The following is a 26929-nucleotide window of genomic DNA, read 5'->3' on the forward strand; positions in this document are numbered from 1 at the left end:
GTGGAGTTAGAAAAATGGATCAAAACTTAATTTTAATTATATGGTTCCGCGAGAAAAGGAATGTAATTTGTAAACTATGAGCTCTATAAAGTATTAAGTTAATAAAACAAAAGAGTTATTTTCTTCCACTGCTTTATTATTATTCAATCTTATCACCTAAAGGCTAAAGTTGATTTTTATTATGTAAAAGTGTTAGAATATGGATTAAAGTCTAAAAGTTGTAAACTTTTCAATGCAATAAGAAAGTCTAAGTTCGAGGCAAAGGGTTCACGAAGAGACAGGTTAAGTAAGGTGTTTCATTTACTAGGCATTAAGCACATCATCTTGCAGGGAGATACACGATAGGTGACTAGGTGGCACGCCCCCATCTGGTGGAGTAGCATTGGGGTGGGGCCTGGCATTTCTATAGATTATCACAACTTTTTAATTTGCTATAAGTTTATTTTTGTGTAATTTTAATTTTTTCTTGAAATATAATGAACCAATTTCAATACATCCTTTGGTTACATTGAGGTGTAAGAAAGTTAATTGAGAAACTCTACCATTCCTTGACATTTTCTACCACCACTACAAAATTAGATGGAAACGGTTAAAATTGTTTGACCCAATTGGACAAACAATTGACCCAACCATTGATATAGCATCGAAATTTTGCTATCTAATCCCTTTTAATTTGAGATCGTTATATGATTTTATGTTTGTATTTGGCTATTTTATAAATTTCGAGCAATTCAAAGGTAAAATCTGATGTTCACGTCCTTTTGGAGATAAAATGAGTGAAAAAAAGTCAATAGGCATCAACCGGGGTGAAGCATGAAGAAAAGAAGCCAAATTGGCATTTACCTTACAACGTTGCGGAACCCTACAACCTTAATGCAATTGATATTAATTTGGATTTTGTCTCATTCTCATCGATTCGACAGATTATCAATTAGTTACTCGTGACAAATTGATTGACTTTTCCAATTGAATTTGGGTTAGATGAAGCCAACCCTTGAACCTAGTAATAAGAAACGCACATGAATGAATGCATTGTATACAAAATTTTCTTTAATTAACTTAACCTAAACTCTACTTAATATTAAATTTCTTAGGTTTACACATATTTTGAATTCAAAATAACTGAAAACCACCCCAATTACCTTAGGTTACGTTGGAAACCATTTGTTTGAGAAATTTACGTACTCCCTATATAAACGAATTATTGATGGTGTGCAATTCGGTTAATTCATTTGGTCTAGATTTGGACAAAGAAATTAATCCGCTTGATCAACCCTCCATCAAAATGATATATTAAACCTAAATTTCAGAACCTATATATTCTTAATTATTTCTCCATCCGTGATTAGATTTGAGATCAAAGGTAATTAATACCGATTATTATTATAGAAGCTAAGTTGTGATGCAATTTGATCGATCTTGTTGATGAAAGGTCACAACCTACATTACTTAATATTTTATTTATTTATTATTTATTATTATTATAAATATTATCTCTCCATCTTTCTCAACTGATAAGATTAATCAAAATTATCATTAACATATAATCTAAATTTTATAACTTTAAAAATGTACGAAAACTCATTTTTTATGTGGGAAAGTATTAAATATTTACCTGCAGTCAACATCTTATCATCTAACAATATATCTAATTAAATCCAACCTGTTTTCTCAAAGAGAAAAAAACAAATTAAGGTTTGGTAGATGTGTTTTGTTCCCTTTCTTTTTTCTTTAGGTCAATATTACGTGGGAAACTATTAAATACTATTCAATGGTCAATTATTAAATGACTATTTTAAAATTTAACAAAACCAATTAAATATTTTCACTGTTAAATTGAAGGTCTTCTTGCAAATTTAACAAAATAAGTTTAAAAAATTAGACTACTTTTGCAAAACTCAAAAAAAAAAAAAAACAATTTTATGGTATGAAATGTCAATATATCCAAACATTTGATATATACACTTGATACATTTTTTAAGAGTTTGAGAACCAACTAACTAAAATAAATCGAAAATTTAAGAATTAATTGATTTTTTTCGGTCGCTTCCATCTCTAAACTTACATATACTTTAATATTCACCCATGACCCATGACATATGTGAAACATATATATTTATCATATTTTAATATTTCAAAGCACATAACATATATATGTATATGTATATATGTTAAAATAATAATTAAAAAAGGAAACCCATCCAATAGCTTGTAGTTTGGCCTCACTATAAGAAGCCAATGAGAAAGTTGAAGTATCTCACCAATCCAAAACTAAAGCCAAGAAGGATAATAAGGGTTTTTTCTTAATTTCTTGGCTCTAATTTCTTTGACGTATTTTTCCCTTATCCTTGTATACTACTTTCAATGGCTGAAGAGGCTTCAGACTCCTCTTTCATTCCCATAATTAGGAGAAGCACCTTCCCTCCAGACTTTGTTTTTGGTTCTGCATCATCTGCTTATCAAGTACCATAAAAACACACTTCCTTCTTTTCACTTTTATTCTTTGATTTTCTAAACGTACAATAATATTAACATATAACGTATGTGTATACATATACATATATATTGTATTTTAATAGTACGAAGGTGCTGCTTTTGAGTATGGGAGAACACCAAGTATTTGGGATACATTTACTCATCTACACTCTGGTTCTTCATCTTTCTTCCTCTCCGTCTATCTCTTTCAATATGAAAAAATAAGAATAAATAAATGAGGAAGTAAGTTATGTTTGTTTTTGTGGAACTCCAGATAGGATTGATGATGGCAGTAATGCAGATGTAACTGTTGATCAATACCATCGATACCAGGTTTGTAAGATTTATATTATAGTTGCAGTACAAAAAATTAAAAAATTGGCCGACCACAATTCTTTTAATTATCTTAATAACTACTTGATTTATCCATTGGAAATGTGCATTAATTATTGTTGGTGTACAATACAGGAAGATGTTGAGATTATCAAGAAAATAGGTTTTGATGCATACAGATTCTCAATTTCATGGTCTAGAGTGTTGCCAAGTAAGGATTTAAGTATCACTTAACATATGTAAAAAAAAGTTACCTTCAGTTTTTGTATATTAATTTAAAAGAAAAAAGAATTTTGATTTATGAAGAAAATCTTGGCATCTAACACTTTTTTGATAGGAAAGAAAGCATTAATTAAGGTCAACATTAGTATTTTTCTTTAAAAGTAACCCTAATACCTAATTGCTGACCACATTGCCCCTAATGATATAGTATTTGGAAACCATTATTTAAGATTTGATAGTTTAGATTTGACTTTAGATCAAAATCTAAATAATAATTTTTTATACACGTTCAGATTGATTGTTTAAATTTAGGTTGTCAAATTTCAACGATTCTTTTAAAGATTTCTTGGAAAACGATCGATACATGATCATTTAAATTTGGACAGCCATATATAAACAGTTTTTTTTTTAAGATTCTTTGTTGCACGATTGTTTAAATTTGACTGTTTTTTTACACAATCGTTTAGATTTAATATAGAATTGTTTAGATTTGATCGTTTAAATTTAGACAATCAAATTTAAACGATTTTTTAAGATTTTTTGTATACGATAGTTTAAATTAGGCTATTTTTGTACACGATCGTTTAAATTTATTCATTTAAATTTGAAAAGGCAAATCTAATCGATTTTTTAAAAGATTTTTTTAGGGTAAATTTGGCTAGGATAGTTAAGATTTGGATATCGAATATGCCAATGATTTTTTTCACGATCTTTTATATTTGTCGCACGATCTAAATAAAAAAAAATTAAAAGATATTGTATATTTGGTACACGATTTTGAACCAATTAACGGTTTGAAAGAAAAATAAAAGAAAAATTGCAAAAGAAGAGAAAAAGAGAACGATGAAAAATATATAAAACATGACATGAATAAATTGGAAAGAAGAAGATGAATTTGTTATAAACCAGTAAGGAAAAATATGAAATTCTAAAAAAATAATCAACCTTAATGAATTTTCTTAAATTGTTCTATAGACCGTAAACACATTATTGTCGTTCTGTTATATTTATGAAAATTATCTATTAAACTAATCATTACAATAAAATTTAATAAAGTTGTATTTGCTTTTTTTTTTGTACTTTGACAAATAGACATTTATGTTTTTTATGTCAAATTTATACATATATCTTAAAATATAATAAATAAATAACGTATCTTCAACCCATTCATATCTTAGTTTCTTAATAATGACATATTGCGAAATCTGGTCGTATTAATATTGTATATCAGTATTAATGTTTGTGTTTTTCATAAACAAAAACAAATTCTTTTAAAGTTATTTTTTAAGATTTTAAGCCAATATTATATAATCAATAACAAACGAGGAAAATTGGAGGTGAAAATAATAACTATAGACTTTATTATATTATTATAAAACTAAACTTTTTAAATCTCACTTATATAAGTGTTAGTTAACTTTTCAATACATTTAGATAATTTTAATCGTAGTACATTCCATTTTACGTGCATACATATATATATATATAATTTAATTGAGAATGATTTATGTATTAATTTATGTTTTGTCAACGTTTTGAAAATACATAGCGGGAAAGCTTTCTGGTGGTGTAAATCAAGAGGGAATTGACTATTACAATAGACTAATCAATGATCTCGTTTCAAAAGGTTGGTGTATTATTATATATCTTAAATACTTCATTGTTTCGTTCAAACGCGCTTTGGTCTAATTAATTATTCTAATCAAATGATTTGGGTTAATTGACTTCATAATTTTAATCCATATTTGGAATTGTAATTAATTTGTAGGCATCCAACCATTCGTAACAATATTCCATTGGGATGTTCCTCAAGCTTTAGAAGATGAATATTTAGGCTTCTTGTCCGAACAAATAATGTGAGTATACCCTTTCTTTTTTCTTTTCTAAATCAATGATAATGGACATATATTATAGTATTAATATTACTGTTTTTATATATATAACAAAATACTTCCCCTACTATTATTAAAAACAAAATTCATTCATCTTCTTTCTTTGTTTCTCTCTCCTCTTAATTAAGTTAATAATATGTAAAATGAGATGGTTGACTTTTAAACATGTTTGATGATAAGTCCTTAGTTGATATACATATTCATATTGGCATATAATAATAATCATAATAATTAATTATTGAATAATATTATATTGAGATATAAACTCTTTTAGTTGTTAAATTGAAGATTCATGTATAAATTAAGCTTAAATAGCTTTATATTTGTATCATAATTAACCATTACTATATTTAAATAGAAGTTTAATTTAATAAGGGTGCTCAATATATAATAAAGTTCTTAGTTTGATTTAACCTAATAATAATATCAGATTTGTTTCCAAACCATTTTTGTTCGAACCCAACTTTCTCCTCTGTCAAATATGTTCAAAGTAAATATATCCCAAAGCTTTGCTTTCTTCTTTTTCTGTTTTAAAAGTTTTGGCTAAATCATTAGACGAGAGTCTATCAAAAAGTTACTAAAATAGAACAAAGAAATTGTAAAAACACATATTAGAGATCCTGAAATAGAAATAGAAACATGTGGTTCAAGGAAAGGAAATAACATGAATATTATTGTTGATTTCAGAGATGATTATCGAGACTTTGCTGAGCTTTGCTTCAAAGAGTTTGGAGATAGAGTGAAACATTGGATCACTTTTAACGAGCAATATATCTTTATCTTATATGGTTATGCAATCGGGCTATTTGCACCTAGTCGAGGCTCTTCTTCCAAACAATATGATTATCTTTGTGAAGATTCTGAGCATAAACATGTTGGTCTTGTATCACGGAGAGACTTTTTCTGGAAACTATTAGATTGTGAACTCGAGGGAAATCCTGGAACTGAACCATATATTGTTGGTCACAATCAAATTCTCGCACATGCTGCTGCGGTTAAACTTTACAAGTCTAAATATGTAATATTTTTCCCATATTACCTAAAAATTTTATTTTGATTAATTTCATTGGTTAAAAAGCTCAAAATTTTATAATTTATTGACGTTGAAGTAAGTTAAAATTTTCACATATTTTTCGACCATTTTCTCGTATGGTTTTTGTAGGAGTATCAAAATGGTCAAATTGGGGTGACATTGAATACGGATTGGTATGTCCCAAATTCAAATCATGAGGATGACAAAAAAGCTGCATCTCGAGCGCTTGATTTTTCTCTTGGTTGGTAAGTCAAATAATTAATATATAAAGAGACTGATCGCATAGTTTATCAAGTTTCCCAAGCCTTGAATTTTTTTTGAATTAACTTATTATGTTGAAACAATTTAAACGTTATTATTTGTAGGTTTTTGCATCCATTGGTGTATGGAGACTATCCAGACAGCATGAGAGAACTTGTGAAGGAGAGATTGCCAAAGTTCACAGATGATGAAGTTAGTTTGGTGAAAGGGTCTTATGATTTTCTTGGAATCAATTACTACACATCTAATTATGCAAAAAATAATCCCAATGTTGATCCTAACAAACCAAGCCAAGTCACTGATGCACATGTCGATGTTTCAAGTAATGCACGGTTAATTATATCTTAATACTACATCAAAATGATCTTATAATTTTATATATCTTTTATTTTTACTTTTATTATTAATTTTCTTACACACGAGCACTTCTTAAAAATAGCAAAATAAATTAAAATATTTACAAACTATAGCAAAATGTTGGATTCTATCCGTAATAAAATTTGCTATAAGTTGTAAATAATTTTGTAAAATTTGTTATTTTTTAAAAATCGTCCTTTAAATTTTTCTATATTTTGACTTTGTCCATTTGTGTGTTTCTTAATTGTAGCTGATCGAGATGGAGTTTCAATTGGTCCAAAGGTAATCCAATGTTTGAATTACATTACTTTGTTTAAATATTTAATTTTATGCAGTTTTCCTCTTTTTAATCAAATGATTTGTTTATTTTTTAGGCCGGTAAAGATTCTTGGCTTGCAGTTTATCCAGAAGGGCTGAAAGATCTTATGATACATATGAAGCATCATTATGAAGATCCAATCATCTACATCACAGAAAACGGTATTACAATTAATTTTACTATACACATATATAGATACCACGTGCTTGATGTTTATAATAATCTTATTGATTAATATATTTTCTAAATACAGGATATCTTGATTATGATAGTCCCGATGTTGAGAAATTACTCATGGATGAGGGTAGAGTTAAATACTACCAACAACATCTCATTAAACTTCATGAGTCAATGAAGTGAGTAACTAAATAAATTATCACAATTTCTTTTGCTAAAGACCGTAATAGACTATTATATGTGTCTATCTGTGTCAAGATAGGCAGATAGACACAAACCATAATTGTGATAAACTACGATACTTTACTATATTTGTTGATATTTTAGTTCATTCTGTTATATTTGGAAATGATACAAATTATATTTTCTATATTGTTGACTGATAGTATAATTTGGAATATGTATATTGCAGGGCTGGAGTAAAGGTAAAAGGATATTTTGCATGGACATTGTTGGATGATTTTGAATGGGCGAGAGGATATACTATGCGGTTTGGAATAACTTACATTGATTTCAAAAACAAAACTTTGGAACGAATCCCAAAACTCTCATCAAAGTGGTTCACTCATTTCTTAAACACTTGAAGATGGATGATTCACAATCCCATCAAAACCTATTTGCCAAGCCATTATAATAAGGCTCCTTAAAGTTATTTCCTAAGGCATTATGACAAAGCCTCTTAAAGCTATTTCCTAAGGCATTATATTTTTGTGTTGTTTTTGTTTTTGTTTTTGATATTGCAATTTTGTTATTTGAATGTTTTGGGTCAATAAAATAAATTACCTAGAGCTATTGTGTTGTTTGGATTGAAAGAATATATATATTCTACTTTAATTTACCCTTTCACACCTTGTTTTTTTTTTTATTATTATTAGACTAGTTGTATAGGTGACATTTAAACAAAAAATAATAGAATATATATACAACCTAAGAATAAAATAATTGTATATAGAGCACAAAAATTGGTAAAAGACAAAACCTCTACGTCTGTCTATTGTGTTATGTTTTTAAATTATTTTTCTAATTGTGTTATTTGTGGACTTAGTCTTCAATTTCTTCTTTCTTGGATGATTTTAGTTCATGGGAAATAGTTGGATTTTAGTTAGATTTTTAAAAATGTAGGCAATATAAATAATGACGACTTTCAATATTTCAAACAAAATCTATTTGTCCAAATTTTCGATAAGTTGTGGTCACTGCCCAAGTAAAAATAGGATCTCAAAATCCAAAACTATCCAAATTTTAGATACATCTTATTAAAGAAATAAATATATATAAGACAGCCCCAGGTGAAAATAAAGTTTTCAAATACATTAATAAATAAATAAAAACATGGAAGTAAGGTTAAAAGATAAAACATGGATGAGCAATCTAATAAAAACATGGAAATAAGCATTAGTTTAGTCTCAATTACACGATTATGGATCCTTCGTGTTACTCGTCGACCTACTTTTACCTTTGTCTAAAAGTAAAACGTGAGAATGGTGAGTATATAAAATACCCATCGATCAAGTCCAACTTACTTCTCCAATCACTTACCCAATTTGAGGTCCAAAGTCAAAATTTTGAACATTTGTTGGAAAACTACAAAAAGAATTTCTCCAAAGGAACCATGAAAGGCCAAGAAAAGTTCCCAAAATGTAATCTTAATTTAGAGCTTTAATGGGTGTTAAAAACACAATAAAACTCCAAGATTTGACTAAAAACTCACCTGAACCACCCTTATAATAAAACTCCACGATTTCACCAAACAATTTATCTTAATTTAGATTTGGATGCGATAATATCAAGATCAAAATTAAATGATTGTGTATCAATATTTGAACGATCATGTTTCAAGTTTTTGTTGGAAATGATCATCATTCTACTATTTTCTAATTGATATTTCAATTGAAAATTGAAAAAATTATTATTATTTCATTTATTTTATAATTATAGTTATTATATATATATATATATATATTACGTAAAGAATTTTTTTATGATGTTTGGTTATTCTTTTTGCAAAACTCTATTCTTTTCTCTGATTCTCTAAGCAATTATTTTTCTTTTGATTCCATTCTTAACTCAAACGAATGCACGCATGAGTTGGAAAAGTTGTGTTAACCTTGGGGAGCAATCGACATAAGCGATTTAGCACCGAGGTCGCACCGAATTTTGCTTTCAAGGCAGTGTTTCGACACGACACAACTATGACCAACATTTCCTTTTCCTACAATCTGAAAGCAAAATTCAAGGCAGTGTTTGCAAGAAGGGGTTGGGGGTGGTGTCTGAAGAACGGGGACGCGAATGTCTGGTCGATGGTGTCTGAAGTATTGGCGTTCTATTTAGCAGCGGATATAGACGATGCTTACGCAAACAAAGCGCAGAGACCAACGAACAGAAAGGAGATTGAGGATCTGGACGAGCGGTGGCTGATCTGAGTAGGTGCGACGACATAATGGGTTTCCTTGAGCAGATGCTTTCGCGACAGTGATCTGTGGAATGAGCTTTTCTCAAGGATTTGTTGACTGAAAATGGCAGCGGGTATTCTTCCTTGAGCTCTATCTTTGCTCAAAATTTTGCGGCTGCCGCACTTTTTACGAATTGCATGGATCGTATGATTTGTTGTGTAGTATTCTTTTCCTTTAACGCTTTGCTATTGTAGTCACCTAATTTTGTCCGACTTTATTTAAAATTAATTCAATTGCTAGACTTTCCCTTGGAGGTTTTGCTTTGTTATTTAATTACTTTTAAAGTTATGTAGATAGTTGGGTTAGAATAACTAAATCAATTAGTTAGTCTAAGGTAGGTGAAGAAATACTAAATATGATAACTCTTTTAAATTTGTTAATAAAGGTTTCATGCCATTTTGAGATGAATGCTAATGTTGGTATTATTTTCAAATTTTTTTAAAAAAAATTAGCAATTTTGAATTTTTAGCTATTTGGCGAAGCTTTTTGGCTATAAATAATCTCTTCTTCTTCATCCATGGAAAGGTGAACAAAAAAGAAAAAAGGCACAAAAAAAAACCCTAAAAAATTTTTACAACCTTCCCATCCTTTCTTCTTCATCTAAAAAATATTTTAATTTATTTTTCTATTTAAAAAATGTCCCTTTAATTTATTTATATTTAGCATTTTATATTTAATTCTTTTTTCTTTCCATACCATTTATTATTGTGTTTTTAGTATTTTCTCAATTTTATATGTCATTTAATATTATATTTTTCCTTCATATTTGTTTATTTTTCTTGTTTTTGTTTCTCCATTTTTCTTCTCTTATAATTACTTATGTGTTTATCTTATTTCTACATTTTTGTTTCTCTCTTATAACAAATTTATTTGTTTATGTAAATTATTTTATTGTTTAGTTATTTTTACTCATTATTTGTTCTTACTTTCTAATTCTTTTTCTAGTAATTTTGTTTTATATTTTATTTTACTTATAGATTATTGTTTATTCTACATTGTTGTATACATTGTTGTAGATATATGCTTATTTAAATGTTTGTGTGTTGGTTTATGATTCATTTAATGAATTCTTGCTTATAGTTGTTTAATCTTTTTTTCTAATATTTTCAATTAATTTTTCTTTAAAACAAACATCTGACCACAAAATCTAGAAAATTTGAGAGTCCAGATTCTTAGAATTCTTAAGGTGGGAAGTAGATTCTTTGGGAGACTGAGATCGATCTCCAATACGTTTTTATAAAAATTAAATCTCAATATGTTATTTTGTTTGTATAATTTAGGGTGAGAAGTCGATTCTTTTGGTTTATGATGCTTCTTTACTCTTGTTTTTACTAATCTAATTTTTCTATTAACCTTCGTTTTGTTTTCAATTTAAAATTTTCAACTCTTTCTAATTAAAATTTTCAAAGTTTTAAAATTCTTCTAAAGGATCACATCTTTGGTAGTCGAAGATTTGATCATAAAAAAAATAATTTTAATTAATGTTTAAAAAAACGTCTTTTTATTAGAAGGCTATTCCTATGATGAATTTTTCACTTTCTTGAAGTGAGAAAATTCTTCAATATAGTCCAATTGATGGAATGCTCTCCACTTATTTTATGAGATCGTTGCTTCAAATATTGGAGTAATGAAGGGTAAAATAAAACATTGCTTTTTAAAAGAAATTAAAGAATATTTGCAATTCAAGATTTGAAATTTCACCATCGTTTTCTAAATGGGTGTTGTGGGGTGCTAACACATTCCTCACACACAAATGACTTCCAAACTCCACTCTAGTTTTCGAAAACCATTTTTTTAATGATTTACTTTATTTCGATGTTCAATACATCATAAAAAAGATTGGTAGCGACTCTTATTTTGTTTTAAAACTAACCATTTTGAGGACTCAACTGCTCCGCATCGTCTTGAGCACGTGGCGACAGCTATAATTATCATATCCTTATCCTCTGTGACTATTTCCTTAGCTTCCTCGACAGTTTTTATTTTGCAACCTACCACCTTGTTTTTTTCCAACATAGTTTACCTCAACTACAGACTACTGAGACTGTTCTTCTTGTGCAATGAATACTTGTTTCTTAAGAGTAGTTCGTTTAGCAATTTCAGATCCAAGCTCACTTACCTCATGTGAAGAAGTGGTGGACAAATGCTCTCCATATCTAATTTCAAACTGCTGTCATTAGTAGCCATAGTGGAAATTATAGTTTTGGCCTTTATTGGAGTCTTATTCACTAAGGCTCCTCTCGCACCTATATCAATAGTACTTTTATCATTGGAGACTAACTTCTCATAGAAGTACTGAATTAGAAGCACTTTAGAAATCTGGTGATGAGGAAAATTTTTGCACATGCACTTAAACTGCTCCTAGTGTTTGTGCAGTAACTCGACATTCGTCTACGTGATGCCATAAGTCTCCTTTTTTACCTTGGTGGGTGCGAGAGGTAGAGAAAAAATTTCTCGAAAAACCTTCTCTATCTGGGCCCAGGTGGTCACAAATCGTACCGGGAGTATATATAGCCAATCCTTGGTATCATTCTTCAAAGCTAAAGAGAAGGCCCTAAAATTCAATTGGTCCCTAGTCATTCCATGTGGTCTTATGTTATTGCACACTACATGGAACTCCTTGATGGATTTGTGTAGGTCCTCATCTGCAAAGCCATAATAAATAGCAGTAAATGGATTAACTTAGTTTTAAGTTCATTACAAGTTGTGCCACACCTTAATTCACAAGACAACCTAAACGTAGGAAGTAGTGCGAATAGGACGTGATTTAGCTTAAACTTTGCAATTGATCTTATCGCTAAACTTATTTTCAACTCTTTTTATACTATCAAATGAAACTCAAAACGCAATGACAGTCAACCTTAAATGCCAAATGTGATAAATAACTTAACTAAGTGTACACTTTATTAATAACATGCTTTCTGTAAGAATATACAATTACAACACTTTGACCAAATATAATTAACAACTCTTAAATGCCTGGTGGCTTTCTCAACTCGCAGCAAGCCTTTCAACCTTTTTCTCTACTTGGCCAAAACACCTGTTTCTAGAAGATGAGATTTTAAAAACGTAAGTCTAAAAGACTTGATGAAGTTTTATGAAATCTTTTTTGCAATGCCCTTTGATAATTCCTTTTCGTCAAATCATAAATTCCAACACATATCAGTTTATCAATAAACAATTCTCCAATGTCCATAGCCATTTTTCAGCTTCTTCCGATTTAGCTGTTTCACTCATCACAGTGGCTCCTAATGCTCTCAATCTTTCTATTCCAAAAATTTTCTTAGGTTGTGGCACTAAAATGTTGGGGTTTATAGAATAAGCTTCTGAATTCATCGGGTCTTAGTAATTTTCCTTCAAAACGCCTATTCTATTCTAAAACGTAAAATTTCAAAACTCTTAACCAAATTTTAAATTCTTATACTTAAATTAGAAACGAGTCCTACAAGTCGTCTTAGAATAGGTAATGCATAGGTACTACGGGTAAAGTCAGGTGCAACTAGATCCCTCAAGGTATGCTATGGGTAAAGTCAGGTGCAACTAGATCCCTCAAGGTATGCTACGGGTAAAGTCAGGTGCAACTAGATCCCTCAAGATATGCTCCAGCACAAGATCTGGCATGCTCTTAAATTCTTGCTTTGGAGGTTCTTCTTCAAAAGTGCTTGTAGACAAATATCCTCTTGAGAAGCTCTTTGCTCTCTAACCTCTCTTTTTCTTCGCCTTTTCTCCTACCAAGATCTACAAAATACAACCGTGAATTTCGATCCTAGGAGCATCGAGTCATACAAAGCAAGAGAAGAATAATAAAAGGTAGAAAACTATTTTCCAAAAGAAATCTAGGCGCTCCCCAACAACGACGATGCCAATTAATGTAGTCTCTTATTGTTGCCTACAAATAAACAACCAAATGAAATGTATGCTATGTAGATCGACACTACCTATACTACTAAGTAGTACAAGTGGCAAGTTCGTGTTGATCCGTATCAAAGTACAAAGATTAATTTCTTAAAGTTAGTTATTCACTTAAAGTGATAGATGGAGGCTTTAGCGTGGTTTGAGATTCAAGGGAATAAAGTCAAATAAAACCTTCTTCAGACCATATTAATGTGTATACATCTTGAAAGAGCACATATATATAAAGACAAATTTAGAAGTACATATCCCAAACTTTGATTCTTAAATCTTTTTTTAAAAAAGAAAAAAAAAGAAAAAAAGAAAAATACTTTGAATCTTATAGTCTCCAATCATATGTATATATATTCTCCACTAATCCATGTATTCTGAACTTGATACAAAATTTAAGACCCTATCAAATATAAAATAACTTTTTTTTGGATAAAATGTAAGAGAGTTTTTTGAAAAAAAATATAACAAACTGGTAAAATATTTATACTGTATAGAAAAATGAATACGTGATTGTGTAGGAAATACCAAAAATGTCCCACGCAATCAATCAGCTACACGCAGACGTGTAATTTTTCTTCTAAACAATCATGAATACATGATTGTGTAGAAAATTATGATACACGATCGTGTAGGGTAGTATCAACATGACAATGTAGTTCTTTTTAACGATGGAAAAATTGCTTCAAATCTAAACGATCATATTGACCATGCTAAGTGATCATGTTAATTATGGTAAACGATCGATTAAATTATATCCACACAATCGTATAGTTTTTTTTAAACAATGAGAAAATGGCTTCAAATCTAAACGATCGTGTTGACTATTCTGAACGATCATTTAGATCATATCAAAATAATATTTAAACAATCATGATATTCTGGAAGAGAAGCTAGAAGAAAGAAAGAGAAGATGAAGAAAGAAAAAAATAGAAGAATATGAATGAAAATAGAAGAAATAAAGAATGGAAGAGGAGAAGAAGAAATCTAACCAAGAAGATGAATAAATCGAAAAGAAGAATAAGAATGAGACGTGACGAATCATTTGCAATATCAAAGGAAAATCTGGAATTTATGAAAATATTTTATCCACTTACATGTGCTTTTTGTTTTTTTGTTACATGGGTCGTAAATATTTTGGTGTTTTGTTACATTTATGAAAATTAACCAATATTTTTTTAATAAAGCTAAAATTTCACAAAATTAAAAAAATAAAAAATTTATTAATAAAACATACGACACTAATTAGTCAAATAAAAAAAATGTATTTAACTATTAACGGTTACTAAACACTAATTAGTTAAATAAAAAAATGTATTTGACTATTAGTATACAACATCGTTAAAACATTTAAATCCTAAAATTACTTAGTGCTTCCATTATATTCTTCATTCTTATTAGAGTCAAAATATATACCTTTCATAAATTGTATAATTTTATTTATTTAATTTTTTAGATTGAAGAAGAGAGAATGGAGAAAAAATAATAAATAAATAAAAGAAGTAAGACGATATATCAACAAGTTGTGGTATATAACAACAATTGTTTTGGTTAATTACGTACATGTAACAAAATCAAAAAATAGTTAGGACTCTTATCACAAAAAATGGAATCTCATAAAATTATTATTGTTTTTTCATAAATTCTAGATTTTTCTTTTGTTGTTTTTTAATATTGCGGGATCATTCTTCACTTCACTTTTTCTTCTTCTTCTTTATAATTTATTATTCTCCTCTTCATGTTATTACTTTTCATTCTTCATATTTCCACTTCTTTTTGTGTGTGATTTCTTCATTTTCTCTTCCAAAAAAATGAAACTTTTCAATAGTTTATATGTATTTTTGAAACAAAACTCTAATTGCTTTTATCCAAAACTAACGGTTAAAGATATTTAACTTGAACCATTTTGAAAGTTTAAAGGCACATTTTATAAACTTATGAAAGTTTCGAGATATTTTTTATATAAACTGTAAATTTGATTGATACTTTTTATAATTGAACAAACAAAAAACGAATAGGGGTTGATAGTTGTGCCTTTTGTTTTCGTTTTTTATTCAATTTCATGTAGAAAACTATTAAATAATATTAAACAGGTAGTTATTAAAAGTTCTTCGTGCAGCTTCCGTAAAATAAGTATTAAAAACTAGACTTATATAACTAAGAACTTATTACTTTTGCTAAAATTAAATGAAAAAAACAAACTCAGGTCAAAAACTACCTATACACCTTATACACCAATATATTTGATACACTTAATGTAAATGATATAGTTGTATTGATACACTTGGTATCATTGATATACACTTGGTATACTAAAAGATGACATAGATACAAAATAGCATAAGTATGTGATAAAATTTAAATATTTTATATTCTTAAATTGTGGTCGAGGTCAATTTTTATTCGTTGTAATCTAGATAAAATTATTCTAGATAAGGAGTAAGCAGAGAATATCGATAATAGAAACATTAAGATAGTGACTTTTGATTGAAATGTATGTTTACTTTCTTTGTTTTTTTCTGGAAAAAAGATTTTATGTTTAATCTAGTGCTATATTTGGTGGGTTTTATAATTCAAATTCACTTACTAAAACACACACAACCCAATTTCCTTTCAACTTTTTTTAGTTTCTGAATTTTATAAAATATTATGTTAATTTGTTCTTCAATTTTATAATTGTAAAAAAATCTGGGTTGCATAATTTGAGACTTAATTTTTTAATTTCAGAATTCTTTATGACATTTAAGAATAGATGTATTTGATGTATAAGTTAATTTCAACTAGTGTCTAACTGCATCTTTCTAGTTCTTCAATTTATAAAAGTAAACTACTAAAAAAAATCCAATAGTGATCATTGTTAATTTAAAAGAATTTTATAATATTTTAAATTTGGAAAACAGTGTTAGAGATAACATATATAACTTTATTTTATTATTATTTAGCATGTCCTATACTTATTTAAAATCATAGTCAAAATTCAACCTTTAAACCTATTCTAACACTAAAAGAACATACATTAATCAAATGCACTTATACTTAAGAGTTTGAGAACCAACAAGATTCGTGACCTAAATTGACTTTCTCCCCTTACTTCCATTCTCTAAAATTACATATCATGCGATATATGATATGTTTTGGAATATTAAAATAAAACAAAAAAAGAAAGAAATTTAAAGTGTGGGAATTTTTGAGATGTAAATTAGGTGGAGATACTCTTTTTGTTTTTATAGTACTTTCAATGGCTGCAGATTCCTCATCCCTTAGCTTGCATATTGAGCTCACTATATAAAGGCAATTAGAAAGTTGAAGTATCCCATCATCAAACTAAAGCCAAGAAGGATATAATAAGGGCTTCCTTAATTTCTTGGTCGTTCTAAGTTCTTTGCCTTATTTTTACTTTTTCTCACAGACTACTTCCAATGGATCCTATTATCATGCCCAATATAAAGAGAAGCAACTTCCCTAGAAACTTTGTTGTTGGTTGTGCATCATCTGCTTATCAAGTACTGTAAAAAACACACTACCCTAGCTTCTTTTCATTTTCTTTGATTCTCTAAATTAATAATATTAATGTATGTACATACATGTATTTGTGTGTTTATATATTATATTTTAACAGTACGAAGGTGCTGCTTTTAAGTATGGGAGAGGACCAAGTATTTGGGATACGTACACTCATCAACACCCAGGTTCTTTGATCTTCTCTCTCTTTCAATAAGAAAAATAATAATATTAATACTTATTTCTCTTTCGAAATGAAGAAGTATCTATTCATGTTTGTTTTTGTGAACTACAGAGAGAATTGATGATGGCAGTAATGCTGATGTAGCTGTTGATCAATATCATCGCTATCGGGTTTGTGGGACTTATCTACTTACACATAAAAACTTTTAAAAAATGGTCATCAATTTTTAGACCATATATAGTTTATTTTTTTATCTTAGCTACTTTGATTTATTCCATAGGTAATGTTCATTCTTATATTGATTATTAATTATTCTTCATGTATAACACAGGAAGATGTTGGCATTATTAAGGGTATAGGTTTTGATGCCTACAGATTCTCAATTTCCTGGTCCAGAGTCTTGCCATGTAAGGATTTCAAATATGACCTCAATTGGTATATATATATATGTATGTAAAAGAAGTACCTTCAAATTTGGTATGTTTAATATTAAAAGAAACTAGGAAATTATAAATTTTGAAAATTATGACATTATTTCCCTCTTCTGAACAACATTCATATGATGATTAATTAATGTACACCTGTTGGCGCTGAGAATATTTCGAACTTAATTGAGATATCTCGATATATCATAACCCTAATACTTCAATAAAAAAAAATAAACTTAAAAATTTCATATATCTTTTATTAGTTTTCCCTCAGAAGTTAATTATAATTCCTTTTTTTTTTGCTTTATATGTGTTATTGTGAACATGCATGTGCTTGTTTGTATATCGACCATAGATAGATATTTATAGATATAGATACATAATTTAACTAATGATGATGTAGGCACTAATTCATATTTTTTCAACGTTTTGAAATTATAAAGCGGGAAAGCTTTCTGGAGGTGTGAATCAAGAAGGAATTGACTACTACAATAGACTCATCGATGAGCTCATTTCAAAAGGTTGGATGTATTATATATCTTAATACTTCATTTGTCTCGTTAAAACACTTTGGTCTAATAATTAACTGTTTGTAGATAAATTATTTTGGCTTCGTTACCTATAATTTTAATCAATAATATTGATAACTGTAATTTTGTAGGCATCAAACCATATGTGACACTTTTCCATTGGGATGTTCCCCAGGCTTTAGAATATATATATCAAGGCTTCTTGGGTCAACAAATTATGTGAGTAACTTTTTTTTTTTCTTTCTTATAAATGGTCATATTCCTCACACAATGACAATACCAAACACAACATTATGGTATTAGTTACTATTTTTCTATTACAAAATACTTCCCCTTAAATATACTTCTTGCATCATGTTATTAAAGAAAATATAGCAAAATTTTAGATTGTATTCATGAGAGATAATGATAGAGTAAACTTTTAGACTTCTATCAATGTTAATATCATAGACGTTGATAAACACTTGAAGAAAGTCTTCTATCAATGCTTATCAGTAATTTATATTTTACTATTTTTGTAAGTATTTTTTTACATTTTATCGTTTAAGTCTATCGATGCTTATGAGATACATATGAATATTGGCATAATGATGATAAATAATGACTACTTCGTACTAGAATAAATAGATAATAAAAATATGTACTTCAAGGAAAAGAAATAACTTGAATATTAATTATTTCAGAGATGATTATCGAGATTTTGCTGACCTTTGCTTCAAAGAGTTTGGAGATAGAGTGAAACATTGGATCACTTTTAACGAACAATATATCTTTGCCGCATATGGCTATGCAACTGGACTATTTGCACCAGGCAGAGGATCTTCGCAACAGGTTGATTGTTTCGATGGAGATACTGGAACTAAAAAATCAAACCATATTGGTCTTTTACCACGTAGAGGCTGTATTTTGAAACCGTTACATAGTCTCGGTGGAGACCCTGGAACTGAACCATATATTGTTGGTCATCACCAAATTCTCGCACATGCTAAGGCGGTTAAACTTTACAAGTCTAAATATGTACTATTTCCTTCTCATATCACCTAAATTTGATTTTGGTTAATTCCATTGGCTAAAAGCTATAAATTTCATAATGTTCAAGTTAAACTAAATTAAAAATGTTCACATATTTTTCCAACACTTACTCCTATTTGATTTGTAGAAACATCAAAATGGTCAAATTGGGGTGACATTGAATACGGATTGGTATGTCCCATATTCAAATAGTTTGGAAGACAAAAAAGCTACATCTCGAGCTCTTGATTTTTCTCTTGGTTGGTAAGTAAAACAATTAATATATAACATTTTGGAATAAAAATTGTTTTAAATATTAAAACTATTTAAAATAATATTTATAAATATAATAAAGTTTTATTCTCTACGAGTTGATATACTCTGATAGAAAATAAAATTTTGATATATTTTATAAATAAGTTGAGAATCTTACCATGTTAGAGTTATCTTATTATTATGTTCAAACTATTTAAATGTTATATTTGTAGGTTTTTGCATCCTTTGGTGTATGGAGATTATCCAGCCAGCATGAGACATCTTGTGAACAAGAGATTGCCTAAATTCAAAGATGATGAAATTCTTTTGGTGAAAGGGTCTTATGATTTTATTGGAATAAATTACTATACAGCTAATTATGCAAAGAATAATCCCAATGTTGATCCTCACAAACCAAGTCTAGTGACTGATCCCCATGCTGATGTTTCAAGTATGCATTGTTTAATTACATCAAAATCGTGTTATATATCTTTTACTTTTACATTTCTTTTTCTCATACACATTTAAATTTCTCTAATTTGACTTTGCCCATTTGTTTTTCTGAATTGTAGCTGATCGAGATGGAGTTCCAATTGGTCCGAAGGTAATCAATATTATTTAAAATATATTCATTTGTTTGGTTTTACGTTTTTAAATTTAAATTAGTTGTATGTCATATTTCTTTTCGTAAAAATATCCATTCAAACCTCAAACTAATAGTTATATCACATTAATCCTTGAACTTTCATAAATGCATTAATCTAAATCCTCTAATGATATGAAAGCGATAGAAGAACAAGAAAAACTCAAATAAAAAGTATAATATCTATGCTTGATTTTGTAGGTGAGTAAAGATTCTTGGCTTGCAGTTTATCCACAAGGATTGAAAGATCTTATGATACATATAAAGAACCATTACAGAGATCCACACATCCTCATTACAGAAAATGGTATTTTAACTTACTTTTCTAATTTTACTATATATGTACGTACACACCTGTTTGATATTTATATTAATCTTATTTAATTATTTCATTAATTGACATTTTAAATACAGGATTTTTCGACTATAATTGTTCCAACATCGAGAAATTAATCAAGGATGAAGGCAGAGTTAAATACCACCAACAACATCTCACTAAACTTCACGAGTCAATAAAGTAAGTAACTAAATAAAAAAATACTTTTAAAGATAAAATTGTTAAAAATATTAAAAACACATCACAATCTATTTATGAAAGATCGCAAATTAGACTACTATCTCTATATAGATAGACATCGAAAGTAATCTATTGCCGTTTACCGTAAATATTTTAGTTCATTTGAAAATGACCTAAATTATATTTACTATGCTCTTAGTTAATGATATATGTTGTGCAATATATTTGTAGGGCTGGAGTAAATATAAAAGGATATTTTGCATGGACATTATTGGACGATTTTGAATGGTCGAGAGGATATACTATGAGGTTTGGTATAACCTACATTGATTTCAAACACAAAACTTTGGAACGAATCCCAAAATATTCAGCAAGGTGGTTCAACCATTTCCTACGCACTTGAAGATATTCACAACCAACCCCTCGAAGCTATTTGCTAAACCCATTATAGTAAAGATCCCCTCAAAGCTATTTGCTATGGCATTATAATAAGGAATTGCAATAAAGCTTCTCAAAGCTATTTGCTACTAAGGCATTATAATAGGCATTGTAATAATAAAGCTTAGCTTCTCAAAGCTATTTGCTACTAAGGCATTGTAATAATAAAGCTTCTCAAAGCTATTTGCTCATAAAGCATTATAACAAAGCTCCTCAAAGTTATTTGCTAATGCATTATGATAAAGACCCTCATAGCTAGTTTCTAAGGCATTATATTGTAAAGTTGTTTTGTATTTGATTTTGCATATATACTTGTTATTCTAATGTTTTGGGTCAATAAAATAAATTAGAATTGAGAATATATACACTACTTTAATTTTCCATTTCACCTTTTTTATTATCATTATTATTAGGGCTAGTTGTATAAATGACATTTAAGCCCACAACTAATAAAATATACAACATAAAAGATAAAATAAATGCATATATAACATAAAAATTGGTAAAAAATTTAAAACCCCACGTCTAACACAACAAAAATTGATAATTGTTATAAGTTGTGACTAATAGTTTCTGGCAATGAATATCATCTATTGTTGCTATTAGTGATATATTTCAATTTAAGAAATGTGCTATCAATTGTCATCACTGTAGTTGTTATCAATTCTTGTGTAATTAATGTAATTAGTCTAGTGTCGTGACACTTCAAAGTTGTAAACTGGAAGAACCCGTATGCATGGCCTAGCATCGCGGTGCTGCCCTAGAACGTCGCAACACCGTTATAATTTTACATTAATAATATGTTCCTAGTTGCAAGCCACTTAACGAACATTATTTACACGCCTTCTTAGACACTCTTGAGAGGATTTTTGCACACTCTTTTGTCTTGCCAATTGAAGTTTTTTTCTTGTTAACTTTCATGCTTTTAACGATGTATCAAGCCTAAGGTACCTTTTATCTAGCTTGTGTTGTTTGAGATTTCCCATTTTTTCTTTGTATTTGTGACTTTTTGAAATAGATATATTTTTATTGATCGAATCCAATTCTATTTTGAATGCTTTAATTCCAATTCCATTTCGAATTTCCATGGATATTTAGTTAGACGCTTGAAAGTTAATTATTTACTCAAACTTGCCCTTGAACTTAATGCACTCAATGTTTATCTGAATTTTGAATGATTTTCATTGGTCATATTAATGTCGATTAGTTGCTTAGGACAATTCAATTGTCTTTTTCAATCGAACTAGGTGTAATCAACATAGAAATTTGGTAATGATAAAGTATGATCAAATGCATAGAATAGGCAAAATCCAATAGACCCAAGCTAGACAATTTTGACATTAAGTCTTTACAATTTCTCGTTGTTTCATGCAATTTATTTTTTTGCAATTAAATTCAACTCAAAATCCACTCTTCAGTTACGTGGTTGCAAATTAGTTCATTTGAGCAATCAGTGTGCTCCTTGGTTCAACCCAAACTTCTCACTAAGACTAGTGTTTGGTGTGTAATTTGGTAATTTATTTGGCACAAATTTGAGCGACGAAATTTGTTTGTCAAATTAGCGACATTGTTAGGGAGGGCCTAGATTTCTCTTGTGAAAAAGTTTTTTTACTTATATATTTTTCTTTATTCTTCTCTTCCTTTGTATGACTTAATATGTAACCCCTACAAATTAAGTAAAATTGAATTTAATTATCTTAATGTTATTTGGTTATGTTGGAATTATTGGACGTTAAGTTGAAGTATTTGATTAAGAATTAATGATCTCGTGAAATTGGAATTAATTAGATATTTATTGGATGAATATTTAAATAATTAGAGAAATTAAATTTATGGTGTTTTTTGAGGATTTAATTTAATTGTATGTTACAAGGATTAAGTAAAGTTGTGGAAATTATTTGGTTTTATGAAAAATGAAATTTATTAAATAATTTAGATTTTATTTAATTAAATTGAAGAGTGAAAATTTTGTTAAAGATTTGATAATTATATGTATATATATTCATATATACATATAATTATTCTCGAAAATGAAAAGATAATTATATTTGTTAAAACATAATTATTTAGAAGGAAGATATTGTATTTTGTACAAAAGACAAAGATAAATTATTTGTGGGAGGCTAATTATTTGGAGAGAGGATATTTGTTTAGAAAAAAAGAAAAAATTATATTTTGTAAAATATAATTATTTGTAAAAGTATAATTATATTTATAAAAGAATAAAGTTGATTGGATTTGGTGAGATTTAAATTAAGAAATAAACAAAATAAGTGCACACATATAACTAATTTTACTCTATATCATCTTATAGACCAATAATATATGAGTGTATATTTTCATTTTTCAACGTGTTTATAAAAAAAAAACATAGTATATTTTTGAAAAATTATAGAATTTGTAGAATAAAAAAATAAAAATGAAAAAAGGTACATATATTTGTACAAAACTAAAGCAACATAAAAACATAGAAAGAAAAAAGAAAAAAAATATGTAAAAAACCATATTATAGTGACAATAAAAAATAAAATAAATTGAACTTACATGAGAAAGAAAAAATAAACCAAATATATTTTAAAAAATAAAAATGTACTATCTCACATTAAAATTTAATTAAACCTAATCTCTTACCGTTAATAAATGTTCAAGATAAAATTAACAATAAATATGTAAAGTAAAATTTGAAATTAAGTAATAAGAAAATTGTTAGTATTATTATTATTTCATATTTGTGTGATTAGTGAATATTCCTCCAATTTTTTCTAAAGGAATTGTGATCTCTAAGCTATAGTAAGTCTGTTTCCATATACAAAATTATCAGTCACATGGCCGCCGTCAAGGTGTGGCCGGATTGATCGATATGTATGCAAAATGCATGGCGGCTCTCAATGTGATATTCTTCAAGCTTCTTCACTAAGTCACTGTCTTCAGAAAAATGGTACGATGCGACTTTTTACTCAGTTCCTGCAAATCATTTCGCCAAATCAAACAAGTTCACGCCCGATTGATCACCACCGGCCTTATTCTACACCCAATCCCCACTAATAAACTCCTTAAACAACTTTCCTCAATATTCGCTCCAATTTCCTATGCCCACATGGTGTTCGACCATTTTCCTCAACCAGATCTCTTCCTCTACAACACCATTATCAAGGTCCTGGCATTTTCAACCACTTCTTCTGCTGATTCTTTCACGAAGTTTCGTTCTTTAATCCGCGAAGAAAGGTTAGTGCCCAATCAGTATTCGTTTGCATTTGCCTTCAAGGGCTGTGGCAGTGGTGTTGGGGTTCTGGAAGGGGAGCAAGTTCGTGTTCATGCTATTAAACTTGGTCTGGAAAACAATCTGTTTGTGACGAATGCGTTGATTGGGATGTATGTGAATTTGGATTTTGTTGTGGATGCTAGAAAGGTGTTTGATTGGAGTCCCAATAGAGATATGTATTCCTGGAATATCATGCTTAGTGGGTATGCGAGATTGGGGAAAATGGATGAAGCTCGGCAACTGTTTGATGAAATGCCTGAAAAAGATGTTGTGTCGTGGACAACAATGATTTCTGGTTGTCTTCAGGTAATTACATGAAAAACTGAAGTTCTTTCATTTTTTTGTTTCAAAATTTTGGGCTCAATTATAAGTTCAGGCTTTAAACTTCGAAGTTGTGTTTTTGTAACAATGTCCGTTTATCTTTTATTTAGTCTTCACTCTTAAATTTTTCTAATCAGCCTTTCAACTGTCTATTTTTTGTCAATGATTGGGAAGTTAGTGGAAAAAATTGTAGGTCAACACCTTGTTTGGTGACCGTTTCGATTTTAGTTATTGGTTTTTGAAAGTTAGGCTTATTTTCTCTCAAATTAAGCTAAGATCTTGTTTGAGAAATATTTCAATTTTGGTTATTGGTTCTTGAAAGTTAAGCAAATGTTTTGGCAAATTCCAAAAATAAGAACTAAGTTTTAAAAACCGACTATTTTTAGTTTAAAAAATTGGCTTGGTTTATGAAAACATTGGTACAAGTTAATTACTTAGCAAAGAAATTTAAAGATGAAATGAGTATAACCAAATGGTTAACAAACGGGGTGCAAGGGATAAAGAGACAATCTTTGTAGAAGCTTAAAAACCTTAGTAGAAGCTATAATTTTTCCAAAAATTTTAACGTTATATGATTCTAGTTACTTCTTGACACAGTAATACTGTGCTGGTATACGCTATGCCATAGTGAGAAGCCATATTTACTTTCTTTGCGAGAGAGAAGTATTTTTCTGTCTCGTTTCCTCAAACTTGCCCCTGCATCCATGGGGAAATCAAATGGTAAGCAATCACTGAGTTTATTATGAATTGTGTTTAGTTTCTACATATTGCTTAAAAAAATCTGAAACAGGATCTTCATATCTAGGTTGGTTATTTCATGGAAGCTTTGGATATCTTCCACAACATGCTGGCAAAAGGGATGAGCCCAAACGAGTACACATTAGCCAGTTCCCTTGCTGCCTGTGCTAATCTTGTGGCATTGGATCAAGGAAGATGGATGCACGTTTATATTAAAAAGAACAATATTCAGATGAATGAGCGGTTGCTGGCTGGACTGATTGACATGTATGCAAAATGTGGAGAGTTAGAGTTCGCATCAAAGCTTTTCAACAGTAATCCACGGTTGAAGCGAAAGGTTTGGCCTTGGAATGCCATGATTGGTGGGTTTGCTGTGCATGGAAAATCTAAGGAAGCAATTGAGGTTTTTGAACAAATGAAGATAGAAAAAGTTTCTCCCAACAAAGTTACATTTGTTGCTTTGTTAAATGCTTGTAGTCATGGTAATAGAGTTGAGGAAGGAAGATACTATTTTGAATCAATGGCGAGTCATTACAGAGTCAAACCTGAGTTAGAGCATTACGGCTGTTTGGTCGATCTACTAGGACGTGCTGGGCGCTTGAAGGAAGCTGAAGAGATCATATCAAGTATGCATTTGACACCGGATGTCGCTATATGGGGTGCATTGCTTAGTGCTTGCAAAATTCATAAGGATGCTGAAATGGGAGAGAGAGTTGGGAAAATTGTTAAAGAGTTGGATCCTAACCATCTGGGCTGCCATGTTCTATTAGCAAATATATATTCTTTGACTGGGAATTGGAATGAAGCAAGAACATTAAGGGAGAAAATTGCAGAAAGTGGGAAAAAGAAAACTCCGGGTTGCAGCTCCATCGAGTTGAATGGGATGTTCCATCAATTTCTCGTCGGTGATCGGTCTCATCCTCAAACAAAACAACTCTATTTGTTCTTAGACGAGATGATCACCAAGTTGAAGATTGCTGGTTACATCCCTGAATCCGGAGAAGTTTTGCTTGACATCGACGACAATGAAGACAGAGAAACAGCTTTGTTAAAGCACAGTGAGAAGTTAGCCATTGCCTTTGGGTTGATGAATACAACACCCAAAACCCCGATTCGTATTGTGAAGAACTTGAGAGTATGTAGTGACTGTCATCTAGCGATAAAGTTCATTTCAAAGGTATACGACAGAGAGATTATCGTTAGGGATCGAATTCGATATCACCATTTTAAAGATGGAACTTGTTCGTGTAACGATTATTGGTAATGTATTTTGGTGTACCTGAAAATTGGTTCATTTTCAATAGAAGCTAATCTGCATTTGCTAGTCTTCTACATTAACTTCAGCTACAAACTCTCAGCCTTTCATCATTCAGGTACATTTACTTGCAACTTCATTGGCTTATATCTAACTGGAAAATCATTTTTCATATTTTTGTTCATTATAGCATCTGAAGTATGTGGCTTTTTATAGAGATTTGCATGCACATATGGTATAAATGATCTAGACTTGCAAGTAATTGGTTTATTATTACTACCTTTTAAAGCATTGTTCCAAATGCACTAGGCTTAACCAAGGTAAACCATCATGCTTGCTTGAGTGATCCAACTCAAAATCCTAAATGCACCGAAATGCTTAAATGAATGGACACTCCCCAAGGTGTACTAGGTGACAGGAG

General features: G+C 29.5%; 3 protein-coding genes across 3 annotated transcripts; all 3 read left to right on the forward strand.

Moving 5' to 3' along the window:
• Positions 1-2266: 2266 nt before the first annotated feature.
• On the forward strand, positions 2267-7915 carry LOC101212059 (cyanogenic beta-glucosidase-like). The gene is made up of 13 exons (XM_031880442.1): positions 2267-2463; positions 2580-2649; positions 2750-2808; positions 2944-3019; positions 4580-4657; positions 4799-4886; positions 5610-5940; positions 6085-6200; positions 6321-6538; positions 6824-6855; positions 6948-7053; positions 7146-7248; positions 7482-7915. Exons 1-13 carry the CDS (start codon positions 2365-2367, stop codon positions 7651-7653), a joined length of 1548 nt encoding a protein of 515 aa, XP_031736302.1. The 5' UTR covers positions 2267-2364; the 3' UTR covers positions 7654-7915.
• Positions 7916-16746: 8831 nt separating this feature from the next.
• On the forward strand, positions 16747-21120 carry LOC101212302 (cyanogenic beta-glucosidase). The gene is given in 14 exon segments (XM_011661813.2): positions 16747-16928; positions 17045-17114; positions 17222-17280; positions 17442-17517; positions 17982-18059; positions 18200-18287; positions 18752-19085; positions 19228-19343; positions 19568-19785; positions 19907-19938; positions 20179-20284; positions 20392-20494; positions 20726-20862; positions 20865-21120. Coding segments are annotated over 14 exon segments (1620 nt in total). The 5' UTR covers positions 16747-16844; the 3' UTR covers positions 20984-21120.
• Positions 21121-23681: 2561 nt separating this feature from the next.
• On the forward strand, positions 23682-26626 carry LOC101212547 (pentatricopeptide repeat-containing protein At5g66520). The gene is made up of 2 exons (XM_004139062.3): positions 23682-24500; positions 25321-26626. Exons 1-2 carry the CDS (start codon positions 23868-23870, stop codon positions 26515-26517), a joined length of 1830 nt encoding a protein of 609 aa, XP_004139110.1. The 5' UTR covers positions 23682-23867; the 3' UTR covers positions 26518-26626.
• The last annotated feature ends 303 nt before the right edge of the window (positions 26627-26929 follow it).

Source organism: Cucumis sativus, chromosome 1, assembly GCF_000004075.3.
Source record: "Cucumis sativus cultivar 9930 chromosome 1, Cucumber_9930_V3, whole genome shotgun sequence".
Classification (NCBI taxonomy): domain Eukaryota; kingdom Viridiplantae; phylum Streptophyta; class Magnoliopsida; order Cucurbitales; family Cucurbitaceae; genus Cucumis; species Cucumis sativus.